At 38.6% G+C, this 20372-nt stretch overlaps 1 protein-coding gene across 1 annotated transcript; it reads right to left on the reverse strand.

Moving 5' to 3' along the window:
- Window positions 1–1321: 1321 nt before the first annotated feature.
- Window positions 1322–6238, reverse strand: LOC107595731 (general transcription factor 3C polypeptide 4-like). The gene is made up of 3 exons (XM_016286223.1): window positions 6109–6238; window positions 3860–3948; window positions 1322–3322 (listed from the first exon to the last, which is right to left on the reverse strand). The coding sequence occupies exons 1-3, from the start codon at window positions 6219–6221 to the stop codon at window positions 3258–3260; spliced, it is 267 nt and encodes an 88-aa protein (XP_016141709.1). The 5' UTR covers window positions 6222–6238; the 3' UTR covers window positions 1322–3257.
- Between the last annotated feature and the right edge of the window lie 14134 nt (window positions 6239–20372).

Here is a 20372-nt window from a genome sequence, read left to right on the forward strand (position 1 = left end):
TTGCAGTAAAGCAGAGCTCTGGTCACGGCCTTCCTGAGGTTCTGCATTAGTTCCACCTGAGCTGCTCTACACAGCAGAACAAGCAGAAAGACTGACTATTGACATCTCACACTCCCTCATACGCTCATATCAGCCAGTCACGGGTCACTGACTCCATCTCAGCGGGTCCATGTACCCGTTAAAGGGCCATGTTCACAGCCTGATTTCAGAGTCGGTCAAGAAAAACCAGGGGTCCCTAGACAGCCCCCAGACAGACTTAATTACTGATTAATTACTGAAGTCTGAGGGAACACTTCTACAAAGCATACTTGAGACGAAATGTATTCAGGTGGGAAAATTGATGTATATACACTACAGAGTGAAACCACATCAGAAAATCTAGTGCTTTAGAAGCTATTTTCTTTTTTCCCAGTATGACTCGTAATCACACATACACATACATATACATGTATATGCAGATTTTCATGCAGATTATACTGTGAAACTTACTTTTGGTGTCAGAAAACTAATGAAAGCAATTTATATAAAATTGCTAAGAGGATTACATAAATAGAAATAATTATGGGGCCTCTTCAGACCTAAATAGGCCATTATACTATATATACATTATTTTAAATATATTTAACCCTGTGTGATACGCATTATGTTCTAGTTTGTTTTCTGTTTGACTTTTTTGAAAGAAAAAAAATTAGGAAACGTCATGTCATGATCCACTTACTAGTTCTTCTTGAGAATTAATATTAATATTTAAAGTGATAACTAATGTTTTTATACACTTGGAATGAATCAATATCAGGGGTTATTCAGTATTGTTACTGAAAGGATAAAATGTAGAAATGCAAATAAAATAAAACAATTACAAACGATAATTATGTGTATAAATGCAAATATAGTAATTTCTAAATAAATTAATAAATTGATACTACTATTTATAAAAGTTACTAATGAGAAAATGCAATTCTGCGGTACTGTGTTTTCATATGGCAACTTACATATTCTCTGTACATTTTTGTTTGTTAATCAGATAAAAACATTAAATTAACATTTATGCTGAAACAATTGTGGAAAAAAACATACAAATCTGAAAAGTTTATTTATAAATATGTACATGGGAAACAGAAACAAGGATTTGTACTGTAAACAAAATTAATGTACATGAACATATGTACATGAACTCTGAAATACTGTACATTAGTCACAGAGTGATTTTTGTAACACGTCAAATCAACATTATACAGACTTTTTGATGGTAAAATCCAGGAAATCTTTCTTGAGCACAAAACGTCCATTAAATAAAACTTGAAAAATTGTAGCACAAAAATAAAAACTTCAGTGCAATACGTTGTTAGAGAGAATGACTTTGAGATCGACGCTTAGCATATTGTTTGGGCTCAACAAATTAGGTGCTTAACGGAAGGTGATGTATATCAAAATATGTTAACTAACAAAATAATATAAGATTCAATAATATAAAAAAAGCTGTCTGTTATCTGTTTAAAGCACAAAGCCACGAACACTGAAGTTATGAATATTTCATACAGAGAAAAGAACGAAACCTCCTTTTGAAGTCTTGAAAGAGCACACACAAAGAGGAAAGAGGAGGGGGCTGTAATTATTGTCGAAATGTTTTTTGACAGATTGTTATATTAAAGTAGGAGGTACTGCCAAACAGAGCTAACCTCTTCAACAGGAGAAGTCTCCACCTATCAACAAAGCTAGCACTCAAACCCAAAGGCCAAGATCCATTTGACAATCTAATATCTAGGAGAGGAAATACGAGGCAGGCAGAAAAAAATTGGAATTTCAATCACGTTTGCAGTTATAATCTAATCTGTGACATTTAACACCTGCGACTATTAATATATGCACTCTATATTATGTGTACAATTGAAATCCAAATAGCTTTTCATTTTCTCTTCTATTACATCGTTTAAAAACAGCTTTCAAATTCATGTTATTAGATGCTTATCGCAATATGTCAGTGAACAAATTTGCTGTGACATGCAGCAGACGGCATTTGAGGTTCTGAGCACTGCCTTTGTGTTCTAGTCGCTCTTTGATTAATACATAATGCACATTATTACCTCATAATCAAACACCCCTTACATGTTGCATTGCCAATTGTAATGATATGGCAACATTTCAGAACGCATCGTAATGAAGGCCCTCTCTATGAATAATAAACACAAGAAAAACTACATAAACACACGGATTACTTTATTTTTAAGCCCTTTGATGGTACACAGAATGCTTTCATTGATGCCGAACGAGAGATGGGAGCAGAATCGTGTGTAATTATCAGCCCAGCTTTATCTCGGGATACCATCCGAAACCTAAGACAGGGCTGCCGACTAGCCATGAGGAGAGCTATCATCTTCAGTGACACTAGAGAGAGCGCAGGGCAAGGCGACAAGATGTACCGGAGATGAGAACGGACACGGAGGAGAGCATTCTGAGGGTCCAACCGGCCTGAGTCTTTCTTTGATTACCATTGACCCCAGTATGTTAGCAACATTGTGCGGAATGGGCCATCAGGGTTCATGGCCTGCATGCGTCTTCCCTGCGACCCACAAAAAAAGGGCTAACTAGATTTAACAATATGCACTCAAGCTCACTATCTTAATTAAAATGGGCATCACATATGCAGCCGGGATCCATTCCTCATTACTGTTGTATCTCATTAGAGTTCGGCCCTTTGGAGGGCTGGATCAGTTTTAAAACAGTTTTCTCTCGGTCCCGCTGTTTTTCATTTCCTTGTACAGTCATCTTCTTTTCCTTTAGGCCAAGGAAAAGTCATTATTTGGAGATGGGGGAGTTGGTGTTTGCAGATCCATAGAAATGTTCCCAAAGCCAATTAGGAAATGGATTTATTTTAACCAATTAAAATCACCCACGGGAAGAGCGTGCATTTTTAATGCAAAAGTAGAATGTCGTGGCAGCATAATATTAACAAATCAAAAATATACAGCATTAACAGAAAAAAAATTACAATAGAATAGTTTATTAACACATACAGTCATAGTTTTCATGATATAAAAAATTATATATCACTTTTGAGCTCAAGCTTGGCTTTAAAATAAAGATCCTTTGAGAAGAATATTTCCCACATGTCCTATATTACAAAACTATTAGTGAATACTTTACAGACTTTCAAAGGTTTCTCTTTCAAGTAATAAAAGGCATTTATGTGGCATGTAGCCCACTTAAGTAATTCAGTAGTCAGCCGTGGAGATTTTGTCATCTTTCACCCTACTGCTTTAGTAGAGAGGGGAGTCACAAAAGATGCAAGGACCTTGGAGTATTTTCTTGATCCAGTCTGAATCTGAAAAGGAGATAAGTATGTTGTTATTATGCATAATCATTTACATGTACTGAACATGAAATCAAGGCGGTTTGTCTAAATTTGTCCATAATGGCTTGTCTGTCTTTCTCCATTTTTTGCAACATGATGCATTTGGCAAATAATTTCTTCCAACAGGCTTGTCAGTACTTGATACAAATAACAGAAAAAAAACCCCACAAAAAATGTGCATGCAAGATTTATATATAAAAAAAAAAAGCTAAATATTAATTTCTGATTTTAATAAATTAATGAATTTTTAAAATCAAAGAATTACAGTTTTAAAAAAAATACAGTTGCTGTATTTACACTAATAGGCCAAACGCATAAATCTATTATTCTGACATATTCGCCAAGCCCGTTTACATTCACTTGTTTACAATAATGCATTGCCAAGATAGATGCTGCAGCAGAGTTTTTGTTTTGTGTGTGTGCTATGTTCCTGCTGCATTACAGAAAGTGTAAGTGTGTGGTGCAATGTGGTTCTGAATGGAGATATGATACAGCATTATGGCTCACCCTCGGGCTCTGCTACTGAGGCAATACTGTCCTGCAATAGACAGCGGCGGTATGTCACACCCTGACAGGCCTGATATGACAGCGCACACCTTAGGGAGGAAGAAGGAAAGAGAAAGAAAGAGGGAAAGAGACAGCAAGATACATGAACAGAAACGGCAGGGGAAGGTTTAGATCAGTACTTGGCAGAGATCAGAATGACAGCAATGAAGCAACTATTTCCCTGATACACCATTAGGGGCAGTAATCACCTTTCAGTCAGGCGGATGGATAAAATGTCATGCCAGTGGTTTGAAAGTGGGTCAAATCTACTCAAAACCTAGTCAACACCTACATATAGTCCAGTGGAAAAAAAGTGATTTTATAGGTGAAAATTTCCACTTTTCATGTCTGATCATTATGAAGACATGATATTGGCACATAAATCCAAAACAAGAGCCTAGCAGACTACATTCTGACTACAAAATTAATATGGTATGAATTATATCTAAAATGACAAAATATCAAAAGTTAATCTGCTCATCAAAGTGAGCAATCTGTGTCGGATGTGAGCCAAGAACAGTGTCACTTTACTTGGCACTGCAAAATATAGCCAAAATAAAATCACATTTGTATTATTTGACAATTACAGTACTCTGTCCCATTAAGCATTTCTTACTTTTTATTATATTTAGATTATAATAATTTCATATTTTTATTCACTTACTTTTAATATATATAATATTTTTTAAATTGAGATTTATACATCATCTGAATAAATAAGCTTTCCATTGATGTATGGTTTGTTATGATAGTACAATATTTACAATAGTACAACTATTTGAAAATCTGGAATCTGAGGGTGCAAAAAAAAAAATCACAATATTAAGGAAAATCGCCATTAGAGTTGTCCAAATGAAATTCTTATCAATGCATATTACTAATCAAAAATTAAGTTTTGACACATTTATGGTAGGAAATTTACAAAATATCTCCATGGAGCAAGATCTTTACTTAATATCCTAATGATTTTTGGCATAAAAGAAAAATCAATCATTTTGACTCATTCAATGTATTTTTGGCTATTGCTACAAATATAGGCTACCCATGCTACTTATGACTGGTTTTGTGGTCCAGGGTCACATATTTGGACATGGTCACTGTGTAGGGACCATGTCAATCGGAACACAGTTCATGCACGGAGCTCACTTCTAACGAGATGATCTGAATCAGGTGTGTTAACAAATAGAGACGTGCAAAACATGTAGAGGGGGGTACGCGAGGACTGGAATTGAGAACCAGGGTCACATATTTGGATTTTATAATGATATTGGCACATAAATCCAAAACAAGAGCCTAGCAGACTACATTCTGGTATTCATAAGGATTAAGTGCAGAAAATGAATATGGTATGAATTATATCTAAAATGACAAAATATCAAAAGTTAATCTGCTCATCAAAGTGAGCAATCTGTGTCGGATGTGAGCCAAGAACAGTGTCACTTTACTTGGCACTGCAAAATATAGCCAAAATAAAATCACATTTGTATTATTTGTATTATTTGACAATTACAGTACTCTGTCCCATTAAGCATTTCTTACTTTTTATTATATTTAGATTATAATAATTTCATACTTTTATTCACTTACTTTTAATATATATAATATTTTTTAAATTGAGATTTATACATCATCTGAATAAATAAGCTTTCCATTGATGTATGGTTTGTTATGATAGTACAATATTTACAATAGTACAACTATTTGAAAATCTGGAATCTGAGGGTGCAAAAAAAAAAATCACAATATTAAGGAAAATCGCCATTAGAGTTGTCCAAATGAAATTCTTATCAATGCATATTACTAATCAAAAATTAAGTTTTGACACATTTATGGTAGGAAATTTACAAAATATCTCCATGGAGCAAGATCTTTACTTAATATCCTAATGATTTTTGGCATAAAAGAAAAATCAATCATTTTGACTCATTCAATGTATTTTTGGCTATTGCTACAAATATAGGCTACCCATGCTACTTATGACTGGTTTTGTGGTCCAGGGTCACATATTTGGACATGGTCACTGTGTAGGGACCATGTCAATCGGAACACAGTTCATGCACGGAGCTCACTTCTAACGAGATGATCTGAATCAGGTGTGTTAACAAATAGAGACGTGCAAAACATGTAGAGGGGGGTACGCGAGGACTGGAATTGAGAACCAGGGTCACATATTTGGATTTTATAATGACATATACCATATTTTGTCCTACCTGAGCCATCTGTGCCCATTCTTGCACTCTGCTCGTTTGCAGTCTGTGAAAGGCAGAACTTCTTTACAGAGGCTGCAATACTCTGGAAATGTCTGTTTGTTCATCTTATTCATGATATGACCTATCAGCACCTGTGAAGGTCAAACATCAAAACATTGACATGCAGGGTAATGTGCACCTAAGGTATATTTCTAAAAATGTGAGTTAATTCGTTGCATGAATCATTTTATTTGCCAGTTAAAACAAGCATAAAACACCTACATTTTATGCCTATATCATCCAGTTTCGACCTTACAATCTTAAAATGCTCACAAAAATATCCAGTTCTGCTTTTATAAGCATAAACAGTTTGCCAGTTAAAGGGGTCATCAGATGCAAAATTCACTTCTGACATGCAGGGTAATGTGCACCTAAGGTATATTTCTAAAAATGTGAGTTAATTCGTTGCATGAATCATTTTATTTGCCAGTTAAAACAAGCATAAAACACCTACATTTTATGCCTATATCATCCAGTTTCGATCTTACAATCTTAAAATGCTCACAAAAATATCCAGTTCTGCTTTTATAAGCATAAACAGTTTGCCAGTTAAAGGGGTCATCAGATGCAAAATTCACTTTTACATGTTGTTTGAAATGAAATGTGTCTTGGCAGTATGTGAACACAAGCACTCTATAATGATAAAAAAAATTTTTTTAAATCTCGATAAATCCAAACCCCTTTCTCATATCAAGCAATCTCATATTCTTGGCAGAATGACAGAGTTCTGCACAGGCCCCTCCCACGATTGTTGATTGAGAGTGGCGTCAGTCTTTGGTTTTATCACAGCTCTGCCCTGAGTGCGCTGTCATCAGTCCGCCATTGTTTCAATGCCGGAGTGGTTGTAGACAAGAATATCTCCTAAGCGATTGACGTGTTTTGTTGTAATGAACATAGCAGTCGTCATTTACTCCTGACATCTGAGCCGCTGAAGATGCAGTGGATTACATTTTTTTTAAGGGAATGTGCCCCCGATCTACCTAAATGTGTTTATGTTCGCACGAATCATTCGTGATCCAGATTCACCTACAGAAGAAGAGAGTATAAGTTTTTTTTTTTTTAATGAATCTTTGCAAATTGCCTTTCCTAATAATGTGCTAGTTTAGCAAGTTTCACGATGAATGCGGCTAAAATTTACAGCTTTTTACATTGCATGTTACCTTTTTAAACATGCTACCACTGGCATCCAACCAGATAAAAAATTGTTTACCTGCAATTTTCATTTTCTTTTGGTATTGGTGGGATAATCTCACCACTAACATCTGATAACAAAATTAAGTTTAAATGTAGGTTAACAAAACCAAACCACACTAGAAAACCTACTATATTTATACCATGTCTTGTATAAATAGTAACATGACCAGAGCCGTTTAATTCCAGTTTGCCATCTGAAAGATGATGTCTGTGTCAAAGCTCCATAAAAATAAGCATTTCAAACTACCTCACTTGGTACATATCATATTTAAAAACGTCTATTATTAATTAAGATAGCTCGGTCTCATAAATCATGATCACAGGACACATAAATATGTCAGTGGTCACAATTGTGACCAGTGGGAAAACAGTGCCCCATTAAAAAAAAAAAAACCCTGGTTGACTCACATTATAAACCAGCAGATTTCCAGTCTTGTTATACTGAATTAAAAAGTAGATGTAAAAAGAAATGTGATTTTATTCTTGGATTATCACTCCCCACAACTGACTGGGGGGGAAAATATGCTACTATTAATGTACATGTTAATATTTGCATATTTTTATTGCGTCTAACTACTCAACAAGCAATTGTTGATTAGTTTCCCACAGGTTAGCTACAATTATGATTAGAAATCAAATACATAGTTAAACAAAAATTTGGCATTTTAAAAGGAATTCAATTTGTGCTTGAAAAATTAGGAATTAAATAGGATAATTCCTCGAAAATGATACTTCACACTTATTTTGCACATTTTGAGATAGATAAACGTCATGTCATGTCACGTCAAAACATGGCTTAAAGGGTTAGTTCACCCCAAAATGAAAATTCTGTCATTAATTACTCACCCTCATGTTGTTCCAAGCCCCTAAGACTTTCGTTCATCTTCGGAACATGAATTAAGATATTTTTGATGAAATGTGAGAGCTCTCAGACCCTGCATAGACAGCAACGCAACCGTAATATTCCCAGGTCCAGAAACGTAGTAAGGACATCAGTGGCTCAACTTCAGTTTTGCGAAGCTACGAGAATACTTTTTAAGCGCAAAGATAACAAAAATAACAATTTATTTAAAGGGGTCATATGATGCTTTTTTAAAGATCATTATTTTGTGTATTTGGTGTAACAGAATATGTTGACATGCTTTAATGTTCAAAAAACACATTCTTTTTCAAATACTATACATTATTGTAGGTCCTCTATGCCCCGCCTCTCTCAAACACTTCGTTTTTTACAAAGTCCCTCCTTCCGACAAGCGCAGTCTGCTCTGATTGGCCAGCTGACCCAGTGCATTGTGATTGGCCGAACACCGCAAGCACTCGTCTGAAATGTAACTTCCCTTACCATAATCGCGAGCTTCATCTTTCAAAATAAATGTAAAGACAGTAAATAATGTCATTAGTTTTACCATCAATTCAAGCCCGAAAGGGGAACAGACACAGTAATGATGCAGTACACAATCTGCGGTTAAGACAGCTGACTACTATGATTTGACGCTGTCTGTCTCTCTCTCGCGCGCACACACACACACACACACATACACGATGCGCAAAACTCCGCATTCAATTTATTTTATAACTTCTTTACCCAAATCATAATTATTGATTCCCAATCATCACAGATTTTTTGTTACTTTTTTAATTTACATAATATTTTTACATTGCATGTTACCTTTTTAAACATGCTGCCACTGGTATCCAACCAGATAAAAAATTGTTTACCTGCAATTTTCATTTTCTTTTGGTATTGGTGGGATAATCTCACCACTAACATCTGATAACAAAATTAAGTTTAAATGTAGGTTAACAAAACCAAAACCAAACCACACTAGAAAACCTACTATATTTATACCATGTCTTGTATAAATAGTAACATGACCAGAGCCGTTTAATTCCAGTTTGCCATCTGAAAGATGATGTCTGTGTCAAAGCTCCATAAAAATAAGCATTTATATGTACATTTATAAGCATATGTACCTCACTTGGTACATATCATATTTAAAAACGTCTATTATTAATTAAGATCGCTCGGTCTCATAAATCATGATCACAGGACACATAAATATGTCAGTGGTCACAATTGTGACCAGTGGGAAAACAGTGCCCCATTAAAAAAAAAAAAACCCTGGTTGACTCACATTATAAACCAGCAGATTTCCAGTCTTGTTATACTGAATTAAAAAGTAGATGTAAAAAGAAATGTGATTTTATTCTTGGATTATCACTCCCCACAACTGACTGGGGGGGAAAATATGCTACTATTAATGTACATGTTAATATTTGCATATTTTTATTGCGTCTAACTGCTCAACGAGCAATTTTTGATTAGTTTCCCACAGATTAGCTACAATTATGATTAGAAATCAAATACATAGTTAAACAAAAATTTGGCATTTTAAAAGGAATTCAATTTGTGCTTGAAAAATTAGGAATTAAATAGGATAATTCCTCGAAAATGATACTTCACACTTATTTTGCACATCTTGAGATAGATAAACGTCATGTCATGTCACGTCAAAACATGGCTTAAAGGGTTAGTTCACCCCAAAATGAAAATTCTGTCATTAATTACTCACCCTCATGTTGTTCCAAGCCCCTAAGACTTTCGTTCATCTTCGGAACATGAATTAAGATATTTTTGATGAAATGTGAGAGCTCTCAGACCCTGCATAGACAGCAACGCAACCGTAATATTCCCAGGTCCAGAAACGTAGTAAGGACATCAGTGGCTCAACTTCAGTTTTGCGAAGCTACGAGAATACTTTTTAAGCGCAAAGATAACAAAAATAACAATTTATTTAAAGGGGTCATATGATGCTTTTTTAAAGATCATTATTTTGTGTATTTGGTGTAACAGAATATGTTGACATGCTTTAATGTTCAAAAAACACATTCTTTTTCAAATACTATACATTATTGTAGGTCCTCTATGCCCCGCCTCTCTCAAACACTTCGTTTTTTACAAAGTCCCTCCTTCCGACAAGCGCAGTCTGCTCTGATTGGCCAGCTGACCCAGTGCATTGTGATTGGCCGAACACCGCAAGCACTCGTCTGAAATGTAACTTCCCTTACCATAATCGCGAGCTTCATCTTTCAAAATAAATGTAAAGACAGTAAATAATGTCATTAGTTTTACCATCAATTCAAGCCCGAAAGGGGAACAGACACAGTAATGATGCAGTACACAATCTGCGGTTAAGACAGCGGACTACTGTGATTTGACGCTGTCTGTCTCTCTCTCGCTCGCGCGCGCGCACACACACACACACACACACACACACACAAGAGAAAGGAAAACTTGAAATCGCATCATATGACCCACTTCCGCCATTTTGGAGAGTACCCAAGCGTGTAATCCATGTAATCAGTTGTTTACGTTCGGAGGAAAAAGCGTGCACATGAACGTAATCTGCATAATCAGCCTTGTTTATGCTTAGGAAAAAGCTTGCGTATGTGTTGCGATAGTCTAAAATGGTGGAAGACCTTACTCGGGGGAGAAGAATTGTTGAATAAATTGTTATTTTTGTTTTCTTTGCGCTCAAAATGTATTCTCGAAGCTTCAAAACTGAAGTTGAGCCACCGATGTCCTTACTACGTTTCTGGGCCTGGGGGCATTACAGTTGCGTTGCTGTCTATGCAGGGTCTGAGAGCGCTCACATTTAATCAAAAATATCTTAATTTGTGTTCCGAAGATGAATGAAGGTCTTACGGGTTTGGAACGACATGAGGGTGAGTAATTAATGACAGAATTTTCATTTTTGGGTGAACTATCCCTTTAAGCTTGGCAACATAGCTGCAACAGTGCACGTGAGTTGGTACCATAAAGCAGGAGCGCACACACAGTAGTTAAGTTACCTTGAGATCACAAGCGCTGTCCGGAACGGGGATGTGACTGCGATGCAGCACAAGATTTTTACTGAGACCGTGTATGTCACACACCAGTTCCATGATAGACACGCTGTTAGTGCTGGAGGCCGCCAGTCTGTGATCCTCTGCCCACGACAGGGGCTCAAGACCGCTAACCGGACTCAGCAATTTAATCGCTGGATCCCGCAGAACCACTGGACCCTGTCCCGCCCAAAAATCATTATCCGGTCCCGACTGGGCTTCAGACGCGGTCCCTGATTTCTCCGAGGTACTATTTGAGCCTAAAGCCGCCATTTTTTCAGTATAAAAATAAAGCCCGTCTCCAGGAAGTTACGGTGCCGGAGGAGGAGGGATTTCACGAGTGCGGCATGAGCTGGGTTGCCAGATTGATAATAGTCACGCTAAAAACAATAGGTGGTTCGTTGTTTGCCTAATAATAAATTATTATATACATAATAGTATCATAGTTAACTATATTATAATTTTTTATATATTGAATGCCCCAGTAAGTGTAAATATGTATCTGTGTTCACGTGTAGGAAAGGTGCAGTATTGACTGAGAGGTGAGCTGTACTATTAGTTTTAACCCATTACAAATTACCTATAGGAGTTAATCATTATCATACATAACAATCACCCTTATGAGATCTCTGTGTAAAGATTTTGAGAAAAGGAAGAGAATTTACAGAACTGTGGTAAGACACTAAAATTCGAGTTCATAATTTTATTCAAGATTGTGTATCTTAATCAGCATGTTTTGTTGTTTAATTTGATATAACCTCATGCTTTTTATCTTCTGGTGGTGTGTGCTAATTATAAAATGCAGTTAAATATTTATAGCAGATAAATATTAAATATTAAATTAACATTTGAGGTGAAAATCATGAAAATTACTAGAGGTGTAGGAGTAAAAAAAAAGCACCATCAATATACCCTACTGGATAGTTTAGGCTGATATATTGTGGGTATATAACCACAATATATCATCATCCTCTTTTTCCTTCTTTTTTATGTTCTTAATATTGGGCAGAGAGCCAGTCTCAGCTGTGCTAAGTGCTTAAATTACAGATGTCATTCTAAATTGTAAAGCATTTGTCATTTGATAAACTGACATAATCCATCAGCTAAAAATTCAGACACTATTCATCTGATGTCAGGGGAACAGGAGAAAGATCATTAATTGGTGGCAGCATATGAGAACGGTCAGGAGCCCTAACTGTGTGACCAAGTTGCAGGATATGTGTAATTAACAACCACATGCTTTGATCTGTCTAGCATTCCCACCAAAGGGTTGAAAAGGAGCAGTGGGTCCTGTTTCCTTTCTGAATGCAGTCTTTGGCAAAGACTCCACTCGCAAGACGCTAAGTAACTGAGTTGTCAGAAGTATTTAGCAATACGGCGGTTTCCTCTCTAATAAAACAAATCGGTACAAATCTATGAAACAAACATGTAATTGTGGCACTAATATTTTACTCTTCCCTCCATCTATCTGTCATTTGTTTCAATAATAATTTGAATGTGGGGCCTTTGTGTATTTCAGTCTTAATGAAGCATGTATAGTATGAATATTTCAGTGACCTGCTGTGCATAATTTTCTAGGTTTTGACACAGGGGTTTTGACACCAGTTAGTGGGATTGTTGGATTAAACATTCATTCGTACTTGTCTCTTAGATTCACTTCACGCATTTAAACAGGTCTAGTCCTACAGGGTTGCTTGGCGTATAAGAACGCAATATGCCTCATCTTGTTTGTGCCTGGCTGATTGGATGTGCTGTTTTATTATTGCAAATAGTGTGCGATTTGCTTTCTCCAAAACACACTTGGTAAATTGCTGTAATATGATTACAATTTACAAATATTAGTTGCATTATATTTATAACAAACAGAATTTGTTAATTGTTTTAGAATGCACATAGAGGACCTGATGATTAATGTTATTTCAATAAAATTTAATAATGAAAATACATTTTTCAGAGTGTAAATCTTTCATCTAAAATCAAAATGATGACCAATGCATTATCACTTAGTGCTGCTAGTATATACTGCAACGCTCTGCTTTCATCATCTGAAATATTTGCAATCAGAGCTGCATTAGTATATTCTAACCTGAGCAATTTTATTGTTTCAGTTGCAGACCTCTCCTCAACTGAGCCATTTGCACATATCCTGCCCAAACTCTTATGGGAAACTGTGACGGATGGTTCATCATACTTGTTTTAATTATTCAGCTGTGCAGACAGCACCCTGGGGAGACATGCTGCGGCACATTACAAAAAACACACATTCAGTGATAAAATCATAATGATGATAATGAAATGTATTTAGAGCACATCAGTGCCTCCCTCTCTCTCTTTGCCTCTGCCTCTCGCCGCTCTGGTGTGAGGATGTGAGCGCTGTATGACGCAGAAGAGGCAAGTTTGCTACGCTCTGGCTCCGGTGGCTCCTTGTAGAGGCCTGCGGAGCCTCGCACGATGGCTCACCGGAGATTAGCCGTCAGAGTGGAGGGCTTTGCATACCTCATGTGCCGTCAACTGCGAAGGCTTACCTGACAGGTGTTGCTCTCGCTCAGATCTGTTGTGTCCTCCTGAGCTGAAGCTTCGGTGGGGTGCCTGTAGGTAGGAGAAACCTTCCTTCCTAATGTCAGTCATCACGGGCCACACAGCCAGACCAAAGCCAAATCTCTCCTCAATGAGAGCCCAACGATGTCTGATCAGTGTGGCACAAAAACACCCCGGGCGCTGCTTGAAGAGTCCTTGCTTAAATATGTCATTGAGCATTGCAAACCTTTTGAGAAACCAAGCTTTGGGAGTTCTGTGCATGGTTGCTTATCATTTCAAATCTAAGTATTGTGCAATTGAAAATGTTTTCAAATGTGATATTTGGGTTTATTGGGAGTCTCCGAGAGATGTATTCAAACTCCCATAGTTCCAACAACGCTGTTCACTCCTCAGTGCATCTACAGTATGAGTTGACCTGTTTGTTCTGTTTGTATACACTCTCACTGGAGAATTTGTGAAATAAGAACATCTAAGTAGTTTTGTATCATGTCCTGTATTAAAGTGTGCTGTCAGGTTAATCTACCCTTAGATCTCCCCAGAATTGCAGCATATTAACAGAAACAAGGACTTAAGGGTGCTAAAAACAGCAGAAGAGACAAATGAATGATCACATGTATGCGCAGTGATAATAGATTAATAATTCATAGTGCTTTATGATTAATTAAAACAGGCCTCAGGTCCTGTGGCAGGTACAGGCTGAAACACAGTCTGACATTCCCATGCGATCCTCAGAACATCTGAACATCTGAACTCTCTCCCTTCTTCTGTCCCCAGTCCAGGTGGAAGACCTGTTCAAATATCTCCAGTGGCATGCAATTCCTGCTTTGGGGACCATAAGTGCTTTTTTTTCTTTCCTAGGCTTGCCGGTGTGGGGAAGTGCTGTATATAGTACAATCAAGAGCCTATTTATAGTGAACAGGACACACTGACTTATGAACAAATTATGTAATTTATTGACCTCACCTTCGCTCTTTTGTGTAGTAGCATTCCTGGCTGCTATGCACAAATAATATTATTTACGGGTGCTGCTCTATAATGCCATTTTTACTGTTTTATATTGTATATTGTTTTACTTCAATGTGAAACACTGTTCTAGCAGTTTTTGAACTTTGTACATCAGCACTTCTCTCATCGTTTTTTCAGGATGAATCGCTTATGCTTATAAGTTGCTTTAGATAAAAGTGTGAGCAAAGGAATAAATGTCTGTAACCTCTAAATCAACATCTATAACACTGTTTTCTCTGTCCTCACAAAACGGCTCAAGAAAAGAGCAAAGTTGTAAAGTGTTTCTGACTATTCCACTGTCGGATAGTGAACTGTGGTTGTCCCTTAGCCTGGTCCTGGCAGCTGGTGGTGGGCAGGGCATGCCCTGTGGCAGTACTAGGGGAGGGCCGGGAAGACCAGGGCCTCGGCCTGCTCTCACCCTTGTCTCGCCCATGCTAATGGAATAAGGCCGGGCCGCCCATATGGCACTTGTGGGATTAGTGGGACTCTGGAGGCTGGCACAGGGAGCCACCACTCTGCTGTTAGATATTAGACAGGACAGGTCTTCACCGGGCTCTGCCCACAGCCGGACAGTGTAATGGATGGGTTTGGTGATTGGACAGCACTTGGAGTGGCCTGTGTGAACCCGCCAGTGAGCAGAGCCAAATAGTTGCAGCTGTGAAAATTCAGACCTGAAAAGTGTCCTTGACAAGTTTTGTTGACACCTTTTGCATTGGCTACATGTGCTAATACAAAATTAATTTTAATTAGAATAGATTTTCAGAACTAGATCTAGACTCCCAAAGAATTGGTGGCACCCAGCATATCTTTGTGGACCATTTTTCGAAGGTGTAGTCTGATCAACAAGTGACTCTAAAGTTCAATAAACAATCTTCTCCATTCTGAATCAAAGTGGTGATTATGTATAGGCTGTTGTGGTTTGAAGGTGTTAGTACATGCCCAGCAGGACAACAGAACGTCCTTCAAGGGGAGCTCAAGGAAACGTTCCCTGCCAGAATCCATCAATGAGGCGAATGGAGAGAATGTGGATCAGGGCCGGAAAGAGTGAAGAGAGTGGACTGCAGTGGGGCGAATCAGTACACTTGGCACAAATTGTGGCTTGGTGTACGATTTTCTTCGTTTTAATGGATAAAACTTGGTTGGGTGGAGCATTACGAGATGGGGCTTCAGCAAGTTCACTTAACCAGAGCAAATGCTCACGCTCACTTCTTTTATATATTATCCCACACACGCTGTGCACAAATGGAACTTGTAGCGATTTGTAACAGCCCCTAAAAAAAGAAAGTAGATCATTATGAAAAAGTCAGCAAAAAATTTTTGCTTTTGACATAATGGTGCCTCGTTTTCCTGTATGAATATTCCTGTGCATGCTCATGCCAGACTGCTAAACAGGTCACTCTCCTTCCTTTCCTGCCACCCCCCTCCCTCGATCTGGAACAAAAGCCAACCTCCCCCATCTCTCCCCCTCTTCTCTCCCGTCTCTCTGTTTTATTGGTGACAGCTGCCGCGAAACAAACTCGCGGAGTGAGAGAAATGATGTGTCAGTGGAAGGTCCTTTAGCCTGCGCCGCTAATCTGTCACACGCGGTTTGTTGTTTACCGTTCCTCCAGCTCGCTGTCCGGCCGCCGTCGAGCGTAGTGCCGTAATGGCGACAGATGCTGACCCGCAGAAGTGTGAATCTTGCCGATTTCCCCCTGCTGCCAACCTGTAAATTACAGCTATCGGGAGTAATTAGACCCGATAAACCCCTTCCAAGCTTCCCCCCCCGCGTACCCCCCTGACTCCCTCGCTCTCGCTCTCGCTCGTACTCTCTCTCTCTTGGCCTGCCAGTGACACGAGATAGGGGGATTTGAGAGGCACAAGGTTGCTGGCATTGACCGATCCCACCGTTAACCTGTCTCTGACGCCTTCTCCCCTTATTACTCTGGCACTGCCATCCTCAACAGGCTGTAAGGGACAGACAGTAGACCAGACACAAGAAAAATACAGCAACATCTCCAAAAAACCTGCACCTGCAACTCTTTGCAGGTACATTTAATACAGCAAAAGTACAATTTTGCAATCTTTTATCAAGGTGTTCGTGCAAGAGCACAATTTTTTATGAGCACTTGAAGCGATGCCATTTGTCAAGTCAAGCTGTGCCATTTTTGGCAAGCTGACTGAGCGGAATACGGTGGGCCCGTACTGTCCGTGCTAATAAAATATTGTCCCTCAAAGTGTTCAAATCACTTAGAACCTGTTCCAAATACCAACCTAATCCTTTTCAGTCCTTTTCCGAGTCTACACTTTACATGTGCTCTTGACAACCATCTCAACTCCCCAAATACACATTAAGTGTGCCATCTCGGACTGAATTTCAGAGGCTGGTACCACTTATTACAGGTAAGTGTCTTGTAATAATTTGAGTAAGTATGGTTGAAAATCTCAGATAACCTGTTGTTTTTGCATGCAAGAAAAACTGAAGAAAAGAAAAACAGTAATGTGATACCCCGAGAAGATGCCCGGCTGTGGGTTGGCAGCCAGCTTTTGCTCATAATTCCCGATGCATGTCACTGCCTTCTGCTGCCAGGCCCAGCCATAAAGAAAACAGAGTTCATGGCCCTTTAAGTAACTCACCTAGTGCTAAAGGTCACACAGCCAGGTCTTGTCATCCCCACCCTCTCTGTCTCCCTGCTCCCTCTTCCTCCTCCTGCTCTGCCATCCCTCAGTGCCCACTTCCTGACCATCAGAGCCAATCGCCAACCGCCCTTGCCTTCTCCGCCACCAATGCAGAGCAGCAATCTGTCACCCAGGCACTGGAGGACGCCACCCTGCTGGCCCCCTTCCGCACACTGCCGTAATGGCTTCTGGCATCCCACGAAAGAAAAGTTATGGACAAAAAAGAAGAGAGTTGTGGGGATAGAAATAGACAGAGAAGTCTAAAGGGGCAGTTAGTTTAGAATCACTCTTCACTTTCGAACTGCCCCTAGCCACACTCCCCGTGCACCTCCTCTCCATAAAGCTCTTGCTCATCCACTCCACGCCACCCTGCTTTGGCCCCGTCGCTTTGCACGATACTTCAGTGAATAAATGAGTCGTTTTAATCCGACTGACAAGCTGGCATTACCCAACCCTGCCCTCCATCTGTACTGGCCGCCAGCTCAGCGGCAGGCCCTGGGCAGCTCCATGTGCCAATCCAACACACACACAGCTTATCCTGGCGGCAGCTTCAGGGACAGACGGGATAGAGCTCCATGCGGCTACTACCCATCCACACCAAAGAGCTATTTATATAAGAAAAGGATTAACTGTCACAATCTTTGATGGACAGCAACATGGATTGAAAAGGGGCTTGTTAATTATTCATTGATTTGTGGTGGTTCGGCATGTGGAATCTTTCTTGCTTATTGCGTAGTCACATTGTGTTGAGTTTGAGCAGTCAAATTTCAGGGAACTTGTTTAAGGAAGGGGCATCCTGTGGCATTCATAAGGTTTAAAATATGAGTATGTGTTTACTTAGTTTGAAACATTAGATAAGGTTTAAGAGGCTTTTACCATGGCATTCTTGTTGCTCAGTTGTTGGAGAACGTCGCTAGCAACAAGAAGATCGTAGGTTTGATTCTCAAGGAACACACAAACCAATTAATTGTGTTTCTCAAATGGTACAGTAAACCTGAAATGTACAGCTATTGGGGCATACAATATGTAGCATGTTACTCAGGATAGTGAATTAGTACTTTAATCAGTAGTAAAACTACAAACTTTTAAGTTATTAATGGGATAGTTCTGTCAATAATTACTCACCCTCATGTTGTTCCAAACCCATATGACCCTTGTTCATCTTCGGAACATGAATTAAAATATTTTTGATGAAATCCGAGAGCTTTCTGACCCTGCATAGACAGCAACGCAACTGACAGGTTCAAGGCCCAGAAAGGTAGTAAGGACATCGTTAAAATAGTCCATGTGACATTAGTCGATTATGAAGCTACGAGAATACTTTTTTGTGCAAAGAAAACAAAAATATTGACTTCATTCAACAATTTCTTCTCTTTCATGTCAGTCTTCACTGTGCATTTAGATGAAGACCACAACACATTCGTGTGATGCTGCTGGCATAAAAACACAAAAAATTATGTTTGTCTGTTAATCAGAATCAAGTTTTTAACAGTGCTCACATACTTATCACGCACGTCTAACATACTTGAGGTGGGCAAGTGACCATGCTTCTTTTTTAAGTCTGATCCCAGAAGCCTTGAAATGATAATTAAGCATTTCAAGGTCCTGTTTCAAATATTATACAGTATAGATTATCATCCTTATGTTACGTAGCATTTAGCAGTCCAAGCTTGATCCAAGTGAAAAAGAGTGTAACCCAGATTTTAGAGAATCACACATTCTCTTGCCTCCACTCAGGGGTTAATTCTGCTCTGTTGTCCTTGGCACACTGTGGGCATACTGCAGCATGGCATAGTTCTCTCGCTTGCTCTCTGCCTCTATCCTCTCTATCCTCTCCCAGCAGTGGGGGGGTGGAGAGAAACACTGGCAAATGAAGGCACTGAAACCCTCTGCTCCATTTCCTCTCTGCTCTCCACTTGTCTCTCTGTTTGCTTTGCTCCCTCTTCTCTCTTGGCCAGGTGGCACCTCTTAAAGATGGCCCAGGAACGTTTGAGTGGCCGATTAAGCATGGGGATTTTCTCCCATGTAGCTGTAATGTGTCAGGTGAGAAAGGGTTTACTAAGTGTCAACCATCATATCATCAAATTTCTGTTTTTACGCTGATCTAGGACCAGTGTCAGAGATGAAAAAGAAACCTCTGTGATCATTTACTCGCTCCCAACCTATGACTTACTTTCTTCCATTTGAATAGGAAAAGTTTAACTTTATCTTAAAGTGCTCTTTTCCATACAACAAAAGCATATAGTGCAAAATATATTAGTATAATATTCCCTTCCACCTTTCAAATCTTATAAATTTTTCGAGAAAATGGGGGTGGAGGATGTCACCTGCAACATTGAGATTACTGGACAATTACTGAATCCTGTGCAGTGCACAGATTTTACAATGGGAAAAGAGTGTTCTAAAGCCCACTTAACTGTAGTAAAATCACTGTAACGGACTGCAGTGGCTAATTGCTTTTATGAAACACCAAATTGTGTTGTTTATTGACTGTGTCCAAAACCCAAGGCATCTGCCTTGCTCCCTATTCAGGTTAAGTTGTGATTAAACAGAAGTATGATGGACATACAAGTGAAATGGATTAGCAAAAAATGGCCTTCTTCTAAACATTGGTTGTTGATTGGATGGAGACAAATCTGAATGCAGACTGGCAGTAAATTCTGGAGGGCCAGGATTAAGTGGACTAAATGATTGGAGAAGTCCAGCATACGTTACCAGAGAGAAGTCAGTTGTTTAACTCTATCAAGTTTTTGATGAGCAATTACACAATTGTAAAGTCATAAATGTTTTTTTCCCAAAATTAAATATGCACAGATTAATTGTTCACAATAAGATCAACAATATGAATTTAGAAAATATAATTTTTATTTCATGCCTACTATAATAATTATTTGCATGAAATGTTTTTATATGAAGGAACTTTAAAAAAAACAGGCTATCAAGGC

This window comes from Sinocyclocheilus grahami, unplaced genomic scaffold (genome assembly GCF_001515645.1).
Source record: "Sinocyclocheilus grahami isolate Dianchi unplaced genomic scaffold, SAMN03320097.WGS_v1.1 scaffold207.1, whole genome shotgun sequence".
Taxonomy (NCBI): Eukaryota; Metazoa; Chordata; class Actinopteri; order Cypriniformes; family Cyprinidae; genus Sinocyclocheilus; species Sinocyclocheilus grahami.